At 37.8% G+C, this 19,112-nt stretch overlaps 1 protein-coding gene across 1 annotated transcript in view; it reads right to left on the bottom strand.

Moving 5' to 3' along the window:
• EHF (ETS homologous factor) overlaps positions 1 to 18,569 on the bottom strand; it is a 34,074-nt gene extending 15,505 nt beyond the window's left edge. The window contains exons 1-2 of the mRNA XM_085581686.1: positions 18,403 to 18,569; positions 39 to 138 (exon numbers count right to left, since the gene is read on the bottom strand). Of these exons, the coding sequence (XP_085437812.1) occupies positions 39 to 135 (97 nt within the window). The 5' untranslated portion in view covers positions 136 to 138; positions 18,403 to 18,569. The remainder of the gene's footprint in view (positions 1 to 38; positions 139 to 18,402) is intronic.
• Positions 18,570 to 19,112: the final 543 nt, after the last annotated feature.

The raw sequence follows: 19,112 nt of genomic DNA, 5'->3' as shown, positions 1-19,112 counted from the left end.
AAAAAGAATACAGCTACGAGCAGTTGAATTCCTCCTACCATTGCATGTGGAATATCCGTCTGTCCAGGAAGGCTGCTGGTGGAGTAGATTGCTGCTGGAATTGATACTCATTCTGCCAGCTCCTTCCAAAATCATGATCTGTAAGTGAATCAAACAGCTTGCTTAGTGAGCGGTGTCTAGTCCAAGAGGTAAATGTTAAAAAAAAAAAAGAATCCACTGAAGGTGAAGCAAGGAGGCCAATTCCATTTGTAGAAGAAGATACAACTGAAATCAAGAACATGTTGACACAACCCCTTTTCCACTGCCACAAAATCTCCTTATGATAAACATTACCATGATTAATTTGCATACGCAAGAAGCAAGTTTCTACAGCTGCCCATCCATAAATGAATAATCTGTAATCAGAAAAGAAGCCGAATGAAAAGACAAGGCTCCTGACAGAGCAATACATGAAAACTGCCAAGCTTTGAGAAATGAAATACTAAATAGTTTTACTTTTTTTTTCTGCTTTAAAGAGAAATGTGACTTAAACAAGTCCTTTTTTCTTTTTTTTTTTTTCTTTTAGGAGAGAGAAAGAACTTTCTAATAATTGCAAATGAAACTATATGGTAGACTACAAGCCATGCTCAGAAAATCCTTCACACAGAAGGATACACATAATGTTACAGGGAGGTAGCCTTACAAGGAATATCTTGTCAGCTGACCCAGTTTCTTATCAGATCTGTGTCAGCAGTGTCTATAACACTGCTTGGTAACAAATATCACAGATCATACATTTCAACCCACCAAAAAAATCAGATGGTCAACGATCTTGTAAATGAGACAGCCATTGTTGTAACAGAATCAATATTTTTGTGCGACACTACCCACAAGACAGCATTCCCTCTTTTATGCAAACTTTCCTTTCCATGTATCTTAGCATTAGCACCATGAGTAAAATTGTCCTTTACTTTTTTATACTTTAAAAACAAAAAACTTACTTGTATGACATTCTAGGAAAATGTTACATTTATCCCATGTTTAATCATTCCAATGAAAGTATACAAAATTCCTTAGTGATGGGTATTCTTGGTGTTCTACATTATCTTTCAGTGGTGTGAAGTTGTAAAGCTTAAAAATATACATAATAACCAAAGATCTTTGCGAGGACATTGGGAAAGTAATTTGTTAAACATTACAAAGACTTTGGATTGTAATTCTTATATACACAGAGGAAAAAAAAAAGAAAACCAAACCCCTGTTCAAAAATATTGAAAGCCACAAAGTCTGTAAAAACATTACAGACATTAGACATCAGGTTGGCATGTGCATGCAACTAGACTTCACCCTAGAATTAAAAAGTTATGAAATACAAAATAGACTTGTGAAGGGTAAAGTCACTGGTCTTGGCTGTTTATCCACTGAGGGCAGTGAAAAAACATCCACTCAGAGCACACCTGTACCCCCTATAAGTTCATGCCAGCAACCTTATTGGTAAAAGAGAAGGAGTCAATAGAAACACTTAGAGCCTTGGTTTTAAAGGAGCAGTCTGAAAATTACCTGGATTGGTATTTTCCTCTGTCATTTAAAATAAATCACGTAACTTAAAACTTACAAGTATCTCTTTTTTCTCCCCTCCTCCCTGCACCCCCCCTACCCCCCTATGTATTTAGAGAAGGAAAGGGGGAGAGGTTTGAGAGAGAGAGAATTGCTTAAAAAGCCAAAGCCTTAGGAAGTTTAAGGAAGTTTATCACAGAGAATGGTGCTTTATACTTAAATTAGTTTAGTTTTTGTGTGGTTTTTTTTGGTAGCTACACAGAATGGCAAAAATCAAACCATGGATGATTTATCAGTGACTTTCCACTTCTAATTCTAGCCAATCTGTGATTCAGTGACCACCAGCAAGGAGGATTTAATTTCTCATAGTAGATATATCGGGCTATAAAACATTAACAATTGAGATACTTCTTGTCCCATTCTGGCCAAATGAAAGATGATTATCACATCAGTCAGTACATTTATACAAGTTAGAAGACTTTTTTTCAGCCCCGTGTAAAAGTCAAGCAACTAAGTATTATGAGTGAAAAGGTGTGAGGAAGCATTTGTATTCAATCTCATGATTATAAATATGTTCAGCCTATAGCGTATACAAATTATATACTTGATGCATAAGAACTTTTAAGCAATAATGTATGTTTGACAGTCAATACATACACTTCTGAGGCTGTAAAGGTTGATGATGTATCAAGTTATATCTTTAAATTTAGCTTCAGTCATTAAAGACAATTAGGTATGAATGAATGAAATATTCATGAAAAAGACCTTATTATAGTATCAAATAGAGGTGAGGTAAAATACCAGCTATTCTGGGAAAACAATAAAAATTGGGGATTAGGAAAACACACTTAGAAACTTAGTCATTATATTTGCTTATTTTTAAAAAATTATAATATGCACTTTGTAACTTAAATCCATTCATCTGAATTCACATTTTCAGAAGCTATCTCAGAATTAAAAGTACTGTGTTATGTCGTTTTGTATTCCAAAATTTCTGTAGTTTCTGGAATTCTACACAGATTTAATAATTTGTGCTTACAAGTATGTCTGGGAAAACGTGCATATGAACTGAAATTATTTCTGTGTAATTTTGTCCTGAAAATTCAGTTAATCTTTTCTTCTTCATAACTAATAAGGTGAATTTTCAAACCAAAAAATCCTATGAAACTTTTAATCGGCAACTGAAGCTGTGTAAAATTAAATAAACCAAATCATGTGTCTTGCATAGTTTTTCCACCCCAGCAGTAACTCAAAGCAATGCACATTAGAGATCTGAAAAGGAAATTCCTGACAGCCTCTTCCCGAGATCTGGATTTTAGTTATTTTCCTTTAAAATGTCCTTTCCCTGTCATAGTCTAGCAGACAATTGTTCTTCACCATATCCCTGAAAAATATTAATATTATTTTCAAATAATGTCCATGGAACTTCCTTTACAATTTAATCAATCCATAATTCCAGTTTTGGAAGCTAAATAAATTATCTCAACCTCAATAACTTAACTAATTTCTAGTATCACCTGTAGGAACAATTGTGCCTAAGAAGGAGAATTTACAATATGACATTAATCACAGAAGGATTAATGTCATAATGTAAATCCAGAAGGAGGACTGGATTTAGCTTTAACTTAAACTTTGCCAAAGTTGTGTATTACTGAAGGAACAGGTTTTTCAGTGTCTTTAAAATTTTCAGGTCACCTTCTTTATCTTAATGCAAGGGTGTTCCTTCTTTGGAAATCATTCTAGCACTTTGTTCAGGAGGATTACAAAGTCCTACTAACAACTTCCACACCTTTCCTTGGAAGCATACAGCATTATGTTCAACAATATTTTCTGTATGAAAACTAAACTGGGATTTTCTTCATGTCATCCTGTATATACCTTTCTTTGCTAAAAATCCATGGTAGATTTATGCTTATAGAGGTGGCTCACCCCATGCTTGAATGGATTTTGAGTCAGGATATTGGAAACAGCGCGTTCCTCATTAGTCCAGGGCCAAACGCTCAAATCTCCCTGGTGTACAGACAAACCTGGTTAAAGGGTGTGAAACCTCAAGGGGAAGGACACATAAGATGTTCAGTTTTCTTTTAATTATATTCCATGTATCAAAGTGAATTGTGGAACTAATGAAGCCTGGTTTCCTATGAATGTGTATCTTGTGGTTGAATTCTCTAGTGTCTAGTAAGATGTGAGTGCTGATTGAAGTTTTTCCCACGGTTGGGGCATTCATAATATCTCATTGTCTCAAAGCAGTGAGCTCAAGCGTCACTCTTTCTTTCAGATCGAGTATTAATGGATTTTCCTTCTGTACTTGGCAGCCAGTTTTCATTAATCTTGTAAAAACTTCATATCTCTTGAACTTCTACCCCCATATCAAATTTAATTAAAACTGGTGATGAAACTGAAAGATTGTTACAGGCCATATGTAAAAGCCAAAACACAGAATTACCACAAAATCCTCATTTCCTCTGGAAACCATATTAAAAGGGATTCTGAGCTGATATTTTGGAAAATAAAATAAAAAAATCCCTGAGATCTTTCCCTCTACTATGTCATGGCACATTATAAATTAAAGCACGGATGAAACACTGAGTATATAATCACATGTACTTTTATAGACATACACACATACATGTCTTTGTCTGCATGGCAGGTATCTGTACACACAACCCTATTCTGTTCCCCTGAAGAGGAGCTGTCTCTGGAGTTATAGCACTATGCAAATAACACTTTACACAGCCAGCACAATTAGATATAGTTGTGCACTGGTGTTCAGCAAAATTCCTTCTACAGAGAGTCCTATTAGAAGGGATTAATGCATTTAAAAAAATAATTCACCAACATTCATTATATCAGGTGGTATTTTAAGACCAAACCCTGAAGGCCTCTCTTAGTTAAAGCTCTCACTGGAGTCCCAAGGAGCTTTGGCTGAGCCGCAACCCAGCAAGTTGGTAATAGAAGCAGGTCATTTGCTCTGCTCTTCTCTTCCATGGCCACCTGACCACTCTGAGTAAACAGGGGTAATGGAAAGAGCAAGGAGCCATAACCTGCCTGTGGAGAAAATCCAGCATTACAGAAAAAACATATTTACAAATCCTTGAACCTTGAACACTATAGTGCACTCTATGTGAATTATTTTATTGCACTACAGGTGTGCTCTGAAAATAAATTACTCTGATCCCCATTTTCACATTCAACACAATGAATCTTAACAACCATATAAAAAGTTTCTCTTTTCTTTGAACCAGAATCTTTCAAGAACAGCTTATATTAAATGACATGAAAATTCCAAACACAGGAAAGGCAAATAAGGGGTACAGAGAAAGTGACTGAATCCTGAAGTAATACAATCAGAGCTATTGTTCTGATATCAATTTGAACAGTTGCTCATGGACACAACTCTGAAGTGAACTAAGGGGGCGTGGAAGGAGAGCCTATAAGAGAAAGGGATCTATGGGAGAAGGGGGCATCCATAGGGGAAGGGTCCCCCAGCCCTCCTGCTGGTAAAGCCATGCACTCTGCACAAAACACAACAACAACGTCTAGGACAAAACAGACTGAAACTACTAAGCCATGACTCCACCTGTAAGCTATGCAAAGTCTAAGAGTGACTTCTAGCTGAGACAAGCTCAGTGCAGCTCCTCCTGGCATGTCCAAAAGGGTGGATCTCTTTTGGCATATTTACCTATGGGATTCTTCCCCATTTTTCCCCTTTTACCATCATGGCTGAACTTCAAATGGAGATTTCACCTGGGCCTATTTTCTTTGAAGTGTGTTATGTACACAGTGAAGACACAATCCCTGCTTTTCAGGGCTTGGAGTTTATGGAACAAGTATCTACAGAGAATGTTAAATATTTTAGATCATTACTGCATCTTGGACTACAGTCAAAGACTTATACAGTAATCTAAAATAAATAATACCAAGTCATAATTGCAACTGAAGAGTAACAAAATCTGGATTTTTAATCCTTTTCTCAAAAAATCAAAAGACTACTAAATGGGCAGAGTTTTCAAGACAACACAAAGGACATGTAGGACATAGCACGTGGGCTTGTTTTACACATACGGCTGCTTCGGAAACATAAATGCCTTGTACTTGTAATGTATATGATCAATTAGCTGCTTTGCATTCCAACCAGCTATTTTACATCTCCAGTGGTGGTAAGGGCAGGCACAAACTGAATATATGAATGTAGAAAGCCTGTTTGCATGTTACTGTGAGCTTTGGGTCTTCTGTTATGGGTTTTTTTATTCCCATTCATTTAATGTGCATTACTACCAGGGCTACAGGGTCCTAGTCTGAGCCAGTGTGTCTACACATACAGCCATGGCTGACCCAAAGATTGCCCTGTGATCTTTATCTGTCTAATTTGCAAAGGTCTCAGGTTCATGCCTGGTGTCTGTGCCAGACTTGCACATAAGGTATCATCCTTGCCATGGCTCACTTTCAGATGTGATCTTTTCTGCAGTGTGTTAGCATCTCTTCTGGCCACATAGATTCAGTTGTAGCTAGCACACACTTCCTTGTTTCCACACCTATAGTGCCTACAGAACTAAGAGAAGCCTCAAAAGAAAAAATTCATCTTCAGGCTGATTACACACAGGCATCTGTTTCACAACAAAAAGCTCAACTTTGGACCACTTTGCTGTGGCCCGGTACCATTCAGGTGACAGTCTATGCAGCTTGACCTGTTTGATGATAACCTCAAGACTCACCACTAAGAGAACTGAAAAAAAAGCTTTGAACTTAAAAGGCTTTGAAGAAAGTTCATATGAAGAAACACTCGGATCACACTCAGTATTTGTTGTAAAACGTACTGAGAATTTGATGCATTTCATTTTTAGTCCATCTCATGTGCCTTTGGACCATAGTAACAAAATCTGGTTACTGAATGACATTATGACTATAAAGTTCAAGGAATCATTTCTATAAGAAAAATTTTTAAATAATCTCCAAAATTTTAGTATTCAAGGTTCTAGTTTGGGTCTTTGGGGCTAATCTTATTTCCTACTACACCTCTTTGAAGTGCATGTTTCTGTGCTTTGGTATCTTTGGAGTATAGAGCTGTGGTTCATATGCATAAACCCACCTTTGCATGTGCAAAACTGGTGAGCTCTCAGTGAGCTTTCAGAGACTATATTGAGACCTTGAACATTTACTGTTGTGGGCTTTTGGAAAGGAAGACTTTGGTTTATTCTTTTGTTTTCTTTGAACCTTGTACATTAAATGTATACATGAAGGTAAACTGAAAGACCAGAAAAAGGAAGATGAATAGGAAAGGAATGTTTAACATATACCCACATTACAGATAGGATCGTGATAAACAAAATCAAATAAAGCTTGATTGGAATATTTTATTACTAAAGATCTTATTTTCATGGTGCACTACAAGGCAACTTTTGTAAGAGATATATGGTGGTTGTTTAAACATGTTCATATGGATGCTTCAAAATCTTGCATATATATTTTAACTAAAGAGAACCATGGGTAGAAAAGTTAGGATCTAGATCTGTATCTGAGCTATCCCTCTGCTCCAGGGTTTGGGTTTGGTTCTTATCTCTCTTTTAACGATGTAATTTAAAGACAAAACCATAGTTCAGTTTCCTTTTTGAGAGAGAACAAAGTTCACTTTATGAATGCCAGGAAAAAAATTACTTGATGATATGCAAAGTTTCATAGGTTGTTTTTCTCTGACCCCTTTTTTTCCCCAATAATCTTCATATGAACTGACTTCAATTTTCAAGGTACTCATTAGTAAAATGAAAATAAAAGGAAGAATTTTAAAATAGGAGGTTGTTTGTTTGTTTTTCCAAATCAGAAGCAAACAGAAGGCAGACTGTAAACAGAGAATCCTCAAGGCATAGATGTGTCTGACAGTGTTAACTACCAAGGGCTTATACTTCAAATTTTCCCCATTGTCATATTACTTTAGCAGAGAAAAAAGTGGAATGCAACCTGCCACTTAACAAGGATCTGGTGTTTCAGATCCATACTTTCCTGTCATATCACAGGCTAGATGTGCATCTTCTTGCCACACCACTAGTCTTTGAACATGAAAAGAATAATATCATAATTTATTTTATTGTCAAAAACCTCATGCCCCTTTTTGCCGAAGTTCTGTGCACTGATCCATATAATAGTATTAGGGAAAGGGCTATCATAGAGCTGATACAAAAGTGAGTCAAGAAAATATTTTATTTCTTGTGATAGATATTTGGATTATACTTGCAGTAATGTATTCTTAGAATGTTTGGAACAAGTAGATAGATTCACTAAAAACTGGCCAAAAGTAAGTGGGCTAGTTTCTTTTTTATTTTTCAAAGTTGGCTTTGACTGGTATATAGCAATGCTCTCATTGCTGTCTGTCTGCACCACCTCAGCAAGTTCATGATAATTTGGGTCAACCATTTTTTCCTGAATATTTAGAAGTCATTTGCCATAGATTCATCAAGCTAGCCTCAGGGATACAGAGTCTTGGAAACACAATAATGGGAAAAACTGCCTTTGCTCTTTATTCTTCTTTCAGCACTTAATACCACACCTCATGGAACAACTCCATACCTCCTTTCATGTCCTTCCTATCTCTCTGGTACATCCTTCCTCTAACCAGAAGCCAGCTCATCTCCCTAATCTCCTTTTGCTAAACATCTTTCTTTTGCTTACAATACACTAAATATACAAATGGCCAAAAAGCACTCTAGATGGCCCTGTAACTTGACAAGCCACACGTCTATAATTACGCATGAACCTCATCAGCTAACAAAATATTACCATCATGTTCTAACACCTTCTCCTTCTTCCTTGGCTCTGGTTCCCCAACCACTTCCCTCTACCTTCCACGACAACTTCTCTTTGCATTGCTTTAAAGACTAACAGCGTATTGAGGGAAATGTTTTCCATACTGCTAATATAGCCTGTGTGACTGTTCAGTTGTTAGTGAATAATGACAATAATAATAGTAATAATTGTGTTTGTATTCATGTTTGGCTCTCATTAGATGCTGACTCGGTGCTGACATAACAGCCACTCAGATATATGCTGCAGCAGCAGCCAGTATTTCATGTGGAAGTTCACTTTAACCACTATCACCACCAACACTTCTCTTTTGTTACGGGACTTTTGTCTGGTTTTCAACAGTAACAACCACTAATTTGCCTACTTAGAAAAAAAAAAAAAAAACAAACACAATAGTGTTTTCTGTCTTTTACTTTTTGTGAACTCTGTTTCATATATTTTATTTGAATAAAGGGCATCTACCTGGAAACTGAAAGGTTCCTTTTTAGGGCTGGTTTCTAAGCAAGAAGAAAACAGAATAAGGAACTTTGGACGGAGGCCCAAAACAGCAAAATATCTTGGGGAATGTGCAAATTTCCCATTGGATTACTACTTTTTATATTAATTGATTAATTCAATCAACAGACTGTTTGTGCTTCTTCATTAAATACATGAGGTCCACAGCACAAATTAGCAAGGGCAGAGAAGCTGGAAATTAAGCACAAAGAATTTTATGCTAAACTATTCAGCTTTCTGGGGATCCAGCCTGGTTGAAAGAAGTATTTATACAATGTTACAGCCCACTGCCTGACTAACCACAATATGATCATACTTTTTTGCTGACAGGATAGGAAAAGAATATTTCAAAAAGGAGATGTAGCAGAGCTAATGCAGGGTTCATGGTGGGAAGAGTCATTCTGCAGAGTTCACAGAGAAGGTTTATTTCAGTATTAACTCCTCTACCACATACTCCTAGTACCAAGATGGGACTTGCTGATCCCACCTATGTAATAGCTCTATCCAGGATGCCTGCTTGCCCTGCACTCCTCCCCAGACTACCAAGTATCCCAAGGTGAATCTCTGTCTGCCATGGAAATTGTCCCCATGTGGGTGGCTATCACTGAAACAGCCCAGTGGGACTCACCGACACCGTTTCAGAAAGCTGCTGTCAGACCACTACTTTTACTACCACACAGTCTTTCACATTTGTGTGGTTTTGGTAAACATTTACGGAGTTGTATCCATGTGGTTTCTTCATATTGTATTTGTTGAGAAAAGAGTAAGAGATTGCAAGACCACTTCCCTGGCATGTGTAGCATCAGACTTGCTTGCCCCTTGCTCCCAAGACTGTGGGCCTCCCAGAGCCACATGTCACTGGGACAGTACATATATGCCACCACCTGTTTATACTCGCTGCCTTTATTAAAGCAAACAGAAAATAGGGGAATGAGGTTTCCTTGCTGTGTAGCCACTTGCTACAGGTAAGTCAAGAAGTTGTGGGAAACAACATCTCCTCACTTTGTAAAAGCCAAGAACACCTTCCCACCTTCCTTGTCTCCCTTCTGCCTGTGGTTAGTACAGCAACGCTTCCGTGGCGTCGCTCCTTCTCACCTGGCACAGCAAGAGCTGCCCATCCTGTTTCCATTGATTTCTCCAGTGGTTGCGTTAAACAATACAATGGAGTATTTATGTGTCAGTGTAAGGAGCAGGTTATTAAGTAAAACCCACCGTAAATAGAGCCGTTAATTCAGTTGCTGGCATGGCTCTCTGTTATCTCCTCAATACCTCCCAGAGGGTATTAGTCTTACCCTTTCGTTTGAGTTGGCAGCAGAGTTATTTTTTTGCACCTGCTGCTCTACTCCGATAACAACACAGGTCAGCTTTGATTTGTTGGAATATAAACAAAAAAAGCAAAGCCAGGCATCTGCCTCAACAGCCGGGGCTGGTTTGACGGTAGAGCTTCTCCCATTGGGTTTTGTACAAATGGGCCCTTTCAATTCTTACGTGAACTGTCTCCTGTTTCACAAACTGTCCTTTGCTACAGAATAACCTGGTGTTAGAAAAGAGCTCAATACTATTTTTTTCCACCAATGGAACCAGTCAAAGCAATGCTCTGTTCTAAGACTAAAGTCAGAAGTATCATGAAAAATACATAAAGAAAAACCAGCTAAGACACGGTGGTTCAAAAATTACTAAGAAAAAGCAGCAAATTAAGTATAAACAGTAAAGTAACTTTCTTGAGAGATTAAAAGAAAACCTGAAAGACTGGGAGGGTTTACTTTGCAATATGAACCCACACACACTCCATCTCTCCATTTACTATTTCACAGGAAAAAAAATAACATTGAGTCCATGAGAAGTAGGTACTCAGCTGGGAACTGAGCTACTTTTAAATTCTGAAAATTAAGCCTGCAGGGTTTGTCTACTCTAATAGCATCTATGGTGATGGAAAAACTGAAACACTGACAACCACAGAGCAGAAGAGTCCACACACACAGCAGAGGCATAAATAGCATAGAAACATAGAAATGAAGGAAGGAACCAGCAGTGCATCCACATTACAAAGAGCAAAACTGAGACACTGAGCTGGAATTATTCACTTAAGACATGTAACAAGTCAATGGAGAAGTCAGCCCAACTCATATCTTCCAGCTCAAGCTCCACTGCTATCCATTGCATCACGTCTCTGGGAAATCTTTCAACATGCAGATGAGTTAGGTTGAATGTGGTTTTTTTGAGGGCAGATAGAAGGTATTCAACAAGAGAAAGAATTCTCAAGGAAAAAAAGGGACCTGTTCAGACTGAAAACATGATTCTTTTATGCATCATGGCTATTATACGACTAGTAGAGATTTGAATGATAAGTTAGCCAAACAATTAAACCTACACTTGAAGTATTAAATCAAAAAAGCTGCCCTTGGCCTATGTATGATCCTGAAAATAAGCTAGGAATTCCTAAGAAGAGCTGGCTGAAATTCAAAATTTCTGTTCTGTGGAACTGTGGCTATTTCTACAGGGGTTTTTCCTTCCTTCCGTTTTGTTTATTTGTTTGTTTATTTGTTTGGGTTTTCTGGTTGGTTGGTTGGGTGGGTTTTGTTTGCTTGGGTGGTTTAGAATTTTTTTGTTGGCTGGGTTTTGGGTTATTTTTATTTTCTCTTTTAATCACAATAAAAGAAAGGAGTTTTAAAAAGAAAGTTCCTGGCAACAGGGAACCAACTGACATGTAAAAATGTATATTCAAGTTGTTCAAGGATCAAATGTGCCACTCTGTTACATGGAATTGTTTGTGAAAGACAGAAATGTGAAGCATAAAAGTGAGGTACACAGGCAGTAAAATCACCCCAGAGCAGCTGTGCTGGGAGCAATAAACTTGCCTAACATGGCTGTTGTGCACATGGTGACCAGGGAACCCTCTGCAGAGCCCAACCATGCTGATCCTGAAATGCAGGCAGCTGCAAAACCAATCTAGGATGTGAAGTTCATGATCCCATTCATTCTTTTTCACTGAACACTTCTATTCTTCATCTTCCTGCTTATTTCTTTTACTTTTCTTTTTTGAATTTTTCTTTCATTTTTTCCCCTCTCTCTTTAATTTTTTGCCTTTTAATTAGTCAGACTGACTGACCAACCAGGACAAGTAATTTTTCTTCAATGCACCATAATCCTGTAAACAGTAAAACAGTAAAATATCATCTTCAAGTATCTGTGGCACAAGAATGCCGGGTCTTAGACTGACTGCAGAGTCTATAGCTGGTCTCTGGGAGGGAGGCTGGAGCAGTCAGAAGTCAGAAAAAGAACTTTGCTTGCTCCAGTTATTTTTGCTCCCCTGTACTGATATGTATCTCAGTCATCAATGTAACTGGAAGAGGTTTCCCCATCAAAATCAATGAAAATATTTCCAGACTATTTCAAACAACAATTTTCCTCAAAAGTAGATTTTGTTACCATGGAATTATACCTAATTTAACAATGTTCTAAGAAAGGAGTGTTATCAGAGATCCTTATAACAGCTATTTGCTGGGGAGTTTCTTCTTTTCATCTTTAATGATTAAATCTTCATTAGATTTCAAGATTGAAGATGTTTCATAGCATAAGGCAGCTTTGATCTGCTGCTTATAGTCCACAGTTTGGGGAAGGGCAGCCCTGGGCTCTCAGGCCATGCACGTGTTCCTGCAAAAAAAAAAAACTACTGCAGCATAGGACAAAACCTGCAGGCCTGAAAGTGGAAAGCAGCTCTGTCCAGGACTCCTGGCATGAACAGCCCCTCACTCTCTACAAGACAATGCCAGCCACTCACATATACCTACTGACACAACAGACAGGCCAAATACCAATAGCTGTGCATTTTAAAGGATTCAATCAAGGAGCTATGCAGATTAGAAAACAGAATTCGGTTGAAATTGGGAAAAAAATTTAATTCCTCTTTTAAAAGCCATGGGAAGAAAGCCTGTGAAGGAGATAAGAATTCTCAAGCCTTACAAGGAGCATCTGAGGGAATTGGCATTTTTTTAGCCTGGAGAAAAAAAGGCTCAGAGGAGACTTTATCACTCTCCACAACTACCTGAAAGGAGTCTGGGTGTCAGTGTCTTTTCTCAGGTGACAAGTGACAGCATGAGAGAACATGGTCTCCAGTTGCACGAGGAGAGTTTTAACTGAATATTAGGAAACATTTCTGCCCCGAAAAGGTAAGCAAGCATTAGAACAGGCTGCCCAAGGAAGTGGTAGAGTCTCCACAAATGGAGATATTTAAAATACACATAGATATGGCACTCAGGGACTTGGTTTAGTAGTAGACTCAGTAGTACTGAGTTAATGGTTGGACTCAATGATCTTAGAGATTTTTTCCAGCCTAAATTAATTTATAATTCCATGTACTTAGAGCAAGTTTTTTATTATGACTGTTCGAATCAGCAACAGGCAGACAAAGAAATCTACAGGATTAACTGTCATCCAAACATATTTAATAATTTAAGATTTTAAGGAAGGAAAGGAAGTTTCTACCTGTTGTTACAAAGTATTACAGCTCCATCAGTAAAAGTCTTAGAAAGGGTAAGGATATCTGCGAGTCACTAAATATCAAAAAAACTGCATTTATTTCATTTTGTACATTCCAATTTTGGTAAGTCTATAAGGATATATTACTCATCTAATCACCAATTAATTCAGTCTTCTAAAACTTTTTAATCTTCCTCTGTCAGGGCAGGTGCCTGGGAATATTAAGTCTTTTATGTGAGTACCATGTTAGATCTCACTGCAAAAGAGATGAGAACAGCACCCTTGAGTGTGTCAGAATTTGACTCCCTGATAAAGCCCCTCCAATCTATGAGACAATTGCTTAACCAAGCATACTTTGAAAGCGCATCATCAGGATGCAAGCTTTTAAACTATTGTGTAATAATAATTACATATTGCAGTAAAAATCATTAAGAAAGTTTGGGAGTAATCACTATATCATGGACTTAGTCTGATTCCTGACCATAGCATCTTGGGCAGTTTTACAAGGGTTCTTTAACTATATAGCAACATAAATTAGTTAACTGCTCACTGCTAAATGAAAGAAAACCTAGAATGGTTTTAAAAAATGAAACCAATTCTTCTTGCGATGGCACTACTAATTTAGGCAATAGAATACATTTTTACACATGGTTGCTTAATCCTTACAGACTTACAGGGACTCAGGAGACTATTCTGGCTACATCTGATAGTGAGTTGAGAAAATATCTCAAATATTTATGTCTGTATCCTTCCTCCATAACAGGCAGGAACTTTTATTCCACGTTTTTGTAGCTCCTTTAGACAAAATTATTTTTTTCCACCACCACAAAGTAATTCTCTTTTATTACCCCATCTATTTGGTCATCCCACCAGTGATTACCCAGCTCCAGCTGGCTGTTCTGTCTACTAGATCTTATACTCTTTCCTGTGAAGCACATTTCACAAGATCAGCAGAGGAATAGGTAATGATAACCATGTGCAATGTCAGCTTCTGGAAAGGCAGCCTTTGAGGGCTCTTCCTCAGAGGGAGACATGCAAAATGCCAAATGCCAGTCGATTGCTCCACTGGCTACATGACTCCATGTTTACTCATTCTCACTTGTCTGTAGACCAATGACCAGCAAACGCCCCAAGTATTCTAGACATTCATGAGGGATTTGGTGCAAACTGCATCCCCAGTAAAGCTCAAAGGAGCTGTCATACTAAGACCCCTGATGACTTCCTCAAAAACCAAATTAATCCTTGCTTTCTTTTATACCAGTTGTGAGAGCGAATCCTTCTTTCTTAGCGTTTTGATCAGCAGTGTTACTTGTGAGTTTCACTGTTACCAAGTTTATGATGTACCCTTTTCTTGAAAACTTACTGAAAGTGAGGGAGAGATGCAGCCATTTGTGATTAGAGATCTTGAAGTGCCCTTGGACACCAGCTGAGTGGCTGAAGCCAGAGAGCTTTGCTGAAGATGTTGTTGAACTTCACCAATGCTCACAAGGTGCTTATTATTAGGAAGAAAATTCCATGAACTTATTGCTGAAATTCAGTAGTAGTGAAGCTGTGAGATGGGACAGACACTTTACTTCATTAAACATCACAAACTATGCTATCTACAAAAATAGTGTTTCTGTTCATTTCCTTGTGGACATGAAAAAAAAAAAAAAAGTCTTTACATTTTTTTCTACCACATCCTAATATTGTGTGTCATTAGTAATGACAAATGACAACTAAGTTTGTGGCCGTTTTCTTTTTATGTGTTGCTTGTTGCAGGAATGCCTATACCTCAGCAAAAATACCTACTTCACAATCGTAGTAAGGCTGATGAGAAAGAGAGCCCTGTAAGACCAGAAAATCATACCAAGGGTGGGCACATTGCCTTCAAATTAAGAAAGGGTCATTCATCTCTATCAGTATGTTGATCTCGGCACACTGACGAATTTTTAAGCCAGACAGGTCCGTCCTGGAGCACCCACTTTCCAACCTGTCTCTCTGTACAGTAGGTCATTGCCCCAGTTCACAGAGATGGTATTCATAGTATTGCAGAAAGAGGTCAGACAATTTTGTGAGGATTGAATCTGAGCAAGTTAACAGCAACAGAAAGCATGTGACTGTAGACTCCACAGAACAGATACAGGCTACATTATGGTTAGTGAGAAGTTTTCCTGGCTTGGTCTTGTCACTAAGTTAAACAAATTTATAAAAAGCGTGGAAGGGGAGAACAAGGAAGGAAAGCAAAGCACTGATTCTGGAAAGCTGTCATGGCTCGTGGGCAGTTATCTGAGTTTGCTGAGTCAATAAAATCCTTAATCCTTTTCTGTGAGAACTGTACATAAATACACACTTCTTCAGCAGGTGTAGAATTCCATCCTCACATGGGAGTTTGGTGCAAACTGCTGTGGGACAGACAATAGACTAACACGTCACTGCTGTCCGAACACAGACGCACATACAGAAATCCTTCTTTTTCCTCTCTAATCTCTCTCCATCTGCGTTTCTAAATGATTTTGTTTTAGTTTGATCTCTTTCCATTGCAGCTTGCTACCTTGCACTTCCCAGACAGAACAAGTACAGATGTTAACAAGAAAATTCATTGGGAATGAAAAAAATTAAGGAAGTTGAGTGGGAGCCAAATTATTTAATTTTTCACTTGTCCACCTGCCTATTGTCTGTTTCCAGCATTGCTGATAACCCACAACACCCTGAGAATATCTAAAGTAATAAGAAATTACTGTGGCAATACCACAGCATATTCTCTCAGGTGGCAAGAAGGTAATAATATCCTATGTAAAACAGACCACATTCTACTACCTGATCTCACCACGACTGGGGTAAATATATGGTTGCCACTCTATAGGTGGATGTGAAGCACGACCTAACGTGTGCTAGGGCAAGCAAAGAGATATTCTGATCTGATATGAGAGCCTTTATTATCAGGACTTGGGTAAAATATGTATTTTTACCATTGTTATAGGCTTTGCAAGTGACACTTAGAGTGGAAAAAAACAGAAATGCTAAATGCAAGGAAACATTGACTCTGCTAATGATAACCTTGTCTCTGCATACAGGACCAGAGCTCAAGGGGGAGAAGAGTGTCTGGAGGATGGCTGCACTAAGAAAGCCTTGGGCACACTTCATAAACCCCTGAACTGGAATTCCCAGTATATTCACTCATAATATCTCTGTTTGGCACTTTTCAGACTCTGATCCATCCTGACATCCAAATTTCATAGCTAATGTTGAAAAATTAGAGGAAGGAATTCAAGTGATTAAAGGATGGAAAAGCTTACAGTGAAACAGGTTAGGATCCTTCACTGTACTGCAAGTTTCTCCATGAAAAGGAACAGGCTTTGGAACTCAGACTACCACAATTATCAGAGACTAGGCTACGAAAGGGCTTGTCCCCAGCTAACTACACAAGGAACAGCAATTTCCTACCCAGGAGAACTTCTCAATAACCATCAAAAGGCAAAAAAAAATCAGGTGGCTGAATGGTAAAGCAAGATCATGTCAGACTGAAAACAAGATAAAATATTTTTAGAAGAATGGTATTTAATTGCTGAGGCACTTAAAAACATTCTGGGGAATTTCCCATCACTGGACTTCTGGACTGTTTTTTCAAGTTTGGAAGTTTTCTAAAATATATACTCTACTTGAAGTCACATAATTATTTCTGAAAAATTCTGGCAAGTCTTATGTTGTTATAGCAACAATCACTTGGTTTTGAAAATTGTATGGGGCAGGAATTAAACTGTCATTGCTTAATCCTGTTGTTTTTCTGGTTTTAAGTGCAACCTTTTTCTTTAGTTTCTGCACTTGCTTTAAATATAAAACTGCTTTATTTTCTACAGTGCAAAACAGATGTCAGACAACTGACTTAAACTACACCCTGCAAATTTCTTATCAAAGCAGAACTTAAAGGAGCGCATTTTTTAATTTTATTGAAGTTTTCACAAATTTCAGGAAATACTGGTGCATGTTAGATCTGTTTAACACAGCATCAAGTGAGACAGGTATAAATAAAATTACTAAGTGAAACTTTTACATCAAGGTATCTCTGTCATTATGAGCTTGTTTAATTCTAATAGTTGTTTGGCTCTAAAAAATGGCAAAGGTAGGAAAGAAAGGATAGTTGAATGTACTTTAGAAGCAAACACAACATATACCTTTAGATTAAGTAATCAAAAAGCACATTACTGATATATTTGAATAACTCTCTAACAATATACAAGTATGTGACTAAAATGTCTCATGGGGTGAAATGCAAACATTTGTCACTAAGTCCATTACGCATATTTAACAAAATCAACACAGATTTGGAGCAACTTTTTCTTCACGTTCTCTTCTACAACTATATTAACAACTGTGTCTATACCTTAAGGGGCCAGTTCTGGTTCTATTAAAATAAAATTACCATTGGAACAGAAACAAATTAAACAAGCAAAGACACTGCGGGCCTCACACTATATTTACCTACCCAGTGCCTGAGCTGGGTTCTGTGCAGTTTTTGCTTAGACAGAACTAAGATCAGCAGAACCTCCTTCACCAAACAACTGCCAAGAAATTGCCTTGAGGCTGAAACCAAGCCAAATTATAAATGTACTTTAGAGTTTTTTATTAAAAACACCATGTCCATCAACATCCTCATCACTAAAATGAACCAAAACACGGTCATTGTGGAGTGTATTCCCGTTCTGTGACATAAGGACTTTCCATAGCATTGAGAAAGTCCACTTTTTGACCCCTTGTCTTACTGAAAAGATGGCACCTCTGTTGACAAAAGTAGCAGATTTAGGACCGGGAATATTATTAGATACATCATAAAAGAAAATATTCTCAGGATCTGGCCCCACTCAAACATAAACACAACAGAAATACTTAAATAGGAGATACAAGTTCAAACCAGGAAAGCAGAAATAATTATTGCAATATTAAAAAGCCTTTTGAATAAATAACTTTAGCTGCTGTTCCAAAGTGGGAAGGAAGAGGCTTGGTATGGTGGCCAGGAGTCCAGCAGCCAATTTTTTTTCTTTTTTAAATTATTGTCACTGGTGTTATTTTAAAGGAAATGCATTTAAGAAAAAAAATTAAATACCCCAAACACCTTACCTCATTTAGCTGCAGATTCTGGAGTGGAAATCCTGAACTGAGGCAATGGGAAAACTGTCTACAGAACAGTAGGTTGGGTAAGCACACTAGGTTATGTCAACTAAAGACTCCCAGGAGTGAAGATAAATGGATGTGATACTAATTTTAAAACATTTTGCTGAACACTCAGGCAGCCAATAGGGGAATTCCTTAGGTCACTTCCTGTTCATTTGATTGGATCTGCAACGACAACAACCAAGATGAGGTTGAGAGCGTTTGCATAAGGCCAGCTCAGTCCTCGGCATTCAAAGAGAACAGGTCTAACCGGGTTACACGCGTGGCTCCAGAACAAAAGAAAAACCTGGTAATGGATGAGGGATTGATTTCTCTGTAGTTGTTTTTTTCTAAGACCATCCCTTCATTTTTATTTTACTTTTTTAAATGGAGGTTATTTCAGGTAGATAGGGAGATTATAATTAGAATGGGGAGAAGTGAAAAGAGGGAATGTCCTAAATTAAAATTAATCTGGAAGTAACATTAGGAGATGCATGGTGTGGATCAACCCTGTGCTGGCAGGGAGGTAGACTGGGTGAGTCCATGTGATGGGCTTTCATTTATACATTGAGAACCTGAAAAATGCATGAAAGAGGGGGTCTATTGGTCTTTCAGCTTCTCTGGGTATTTGAGAGGTGGAAAGAAAGAAAATGAGGGAAAAAATAATCAGTGTGTTG

The sequence above is a fragment of the Lonchura striata genome, chromosome 5 (assembly GCF_050655825.1).
Source record: "Lonchura striata isolate lonStrDom1 chromosome 5, ASM5065582v1, whole genome shotgun sequence".
Taxonomy (NCBI): Eukaryota; Metazoa; Chordata; class Aves; order Passeriformes; family Estrildidae; genus Lonchura; species Lonchura striata.
This window is presented reverse-complemented; position numbering and strand designations above follow the sequence as displayed.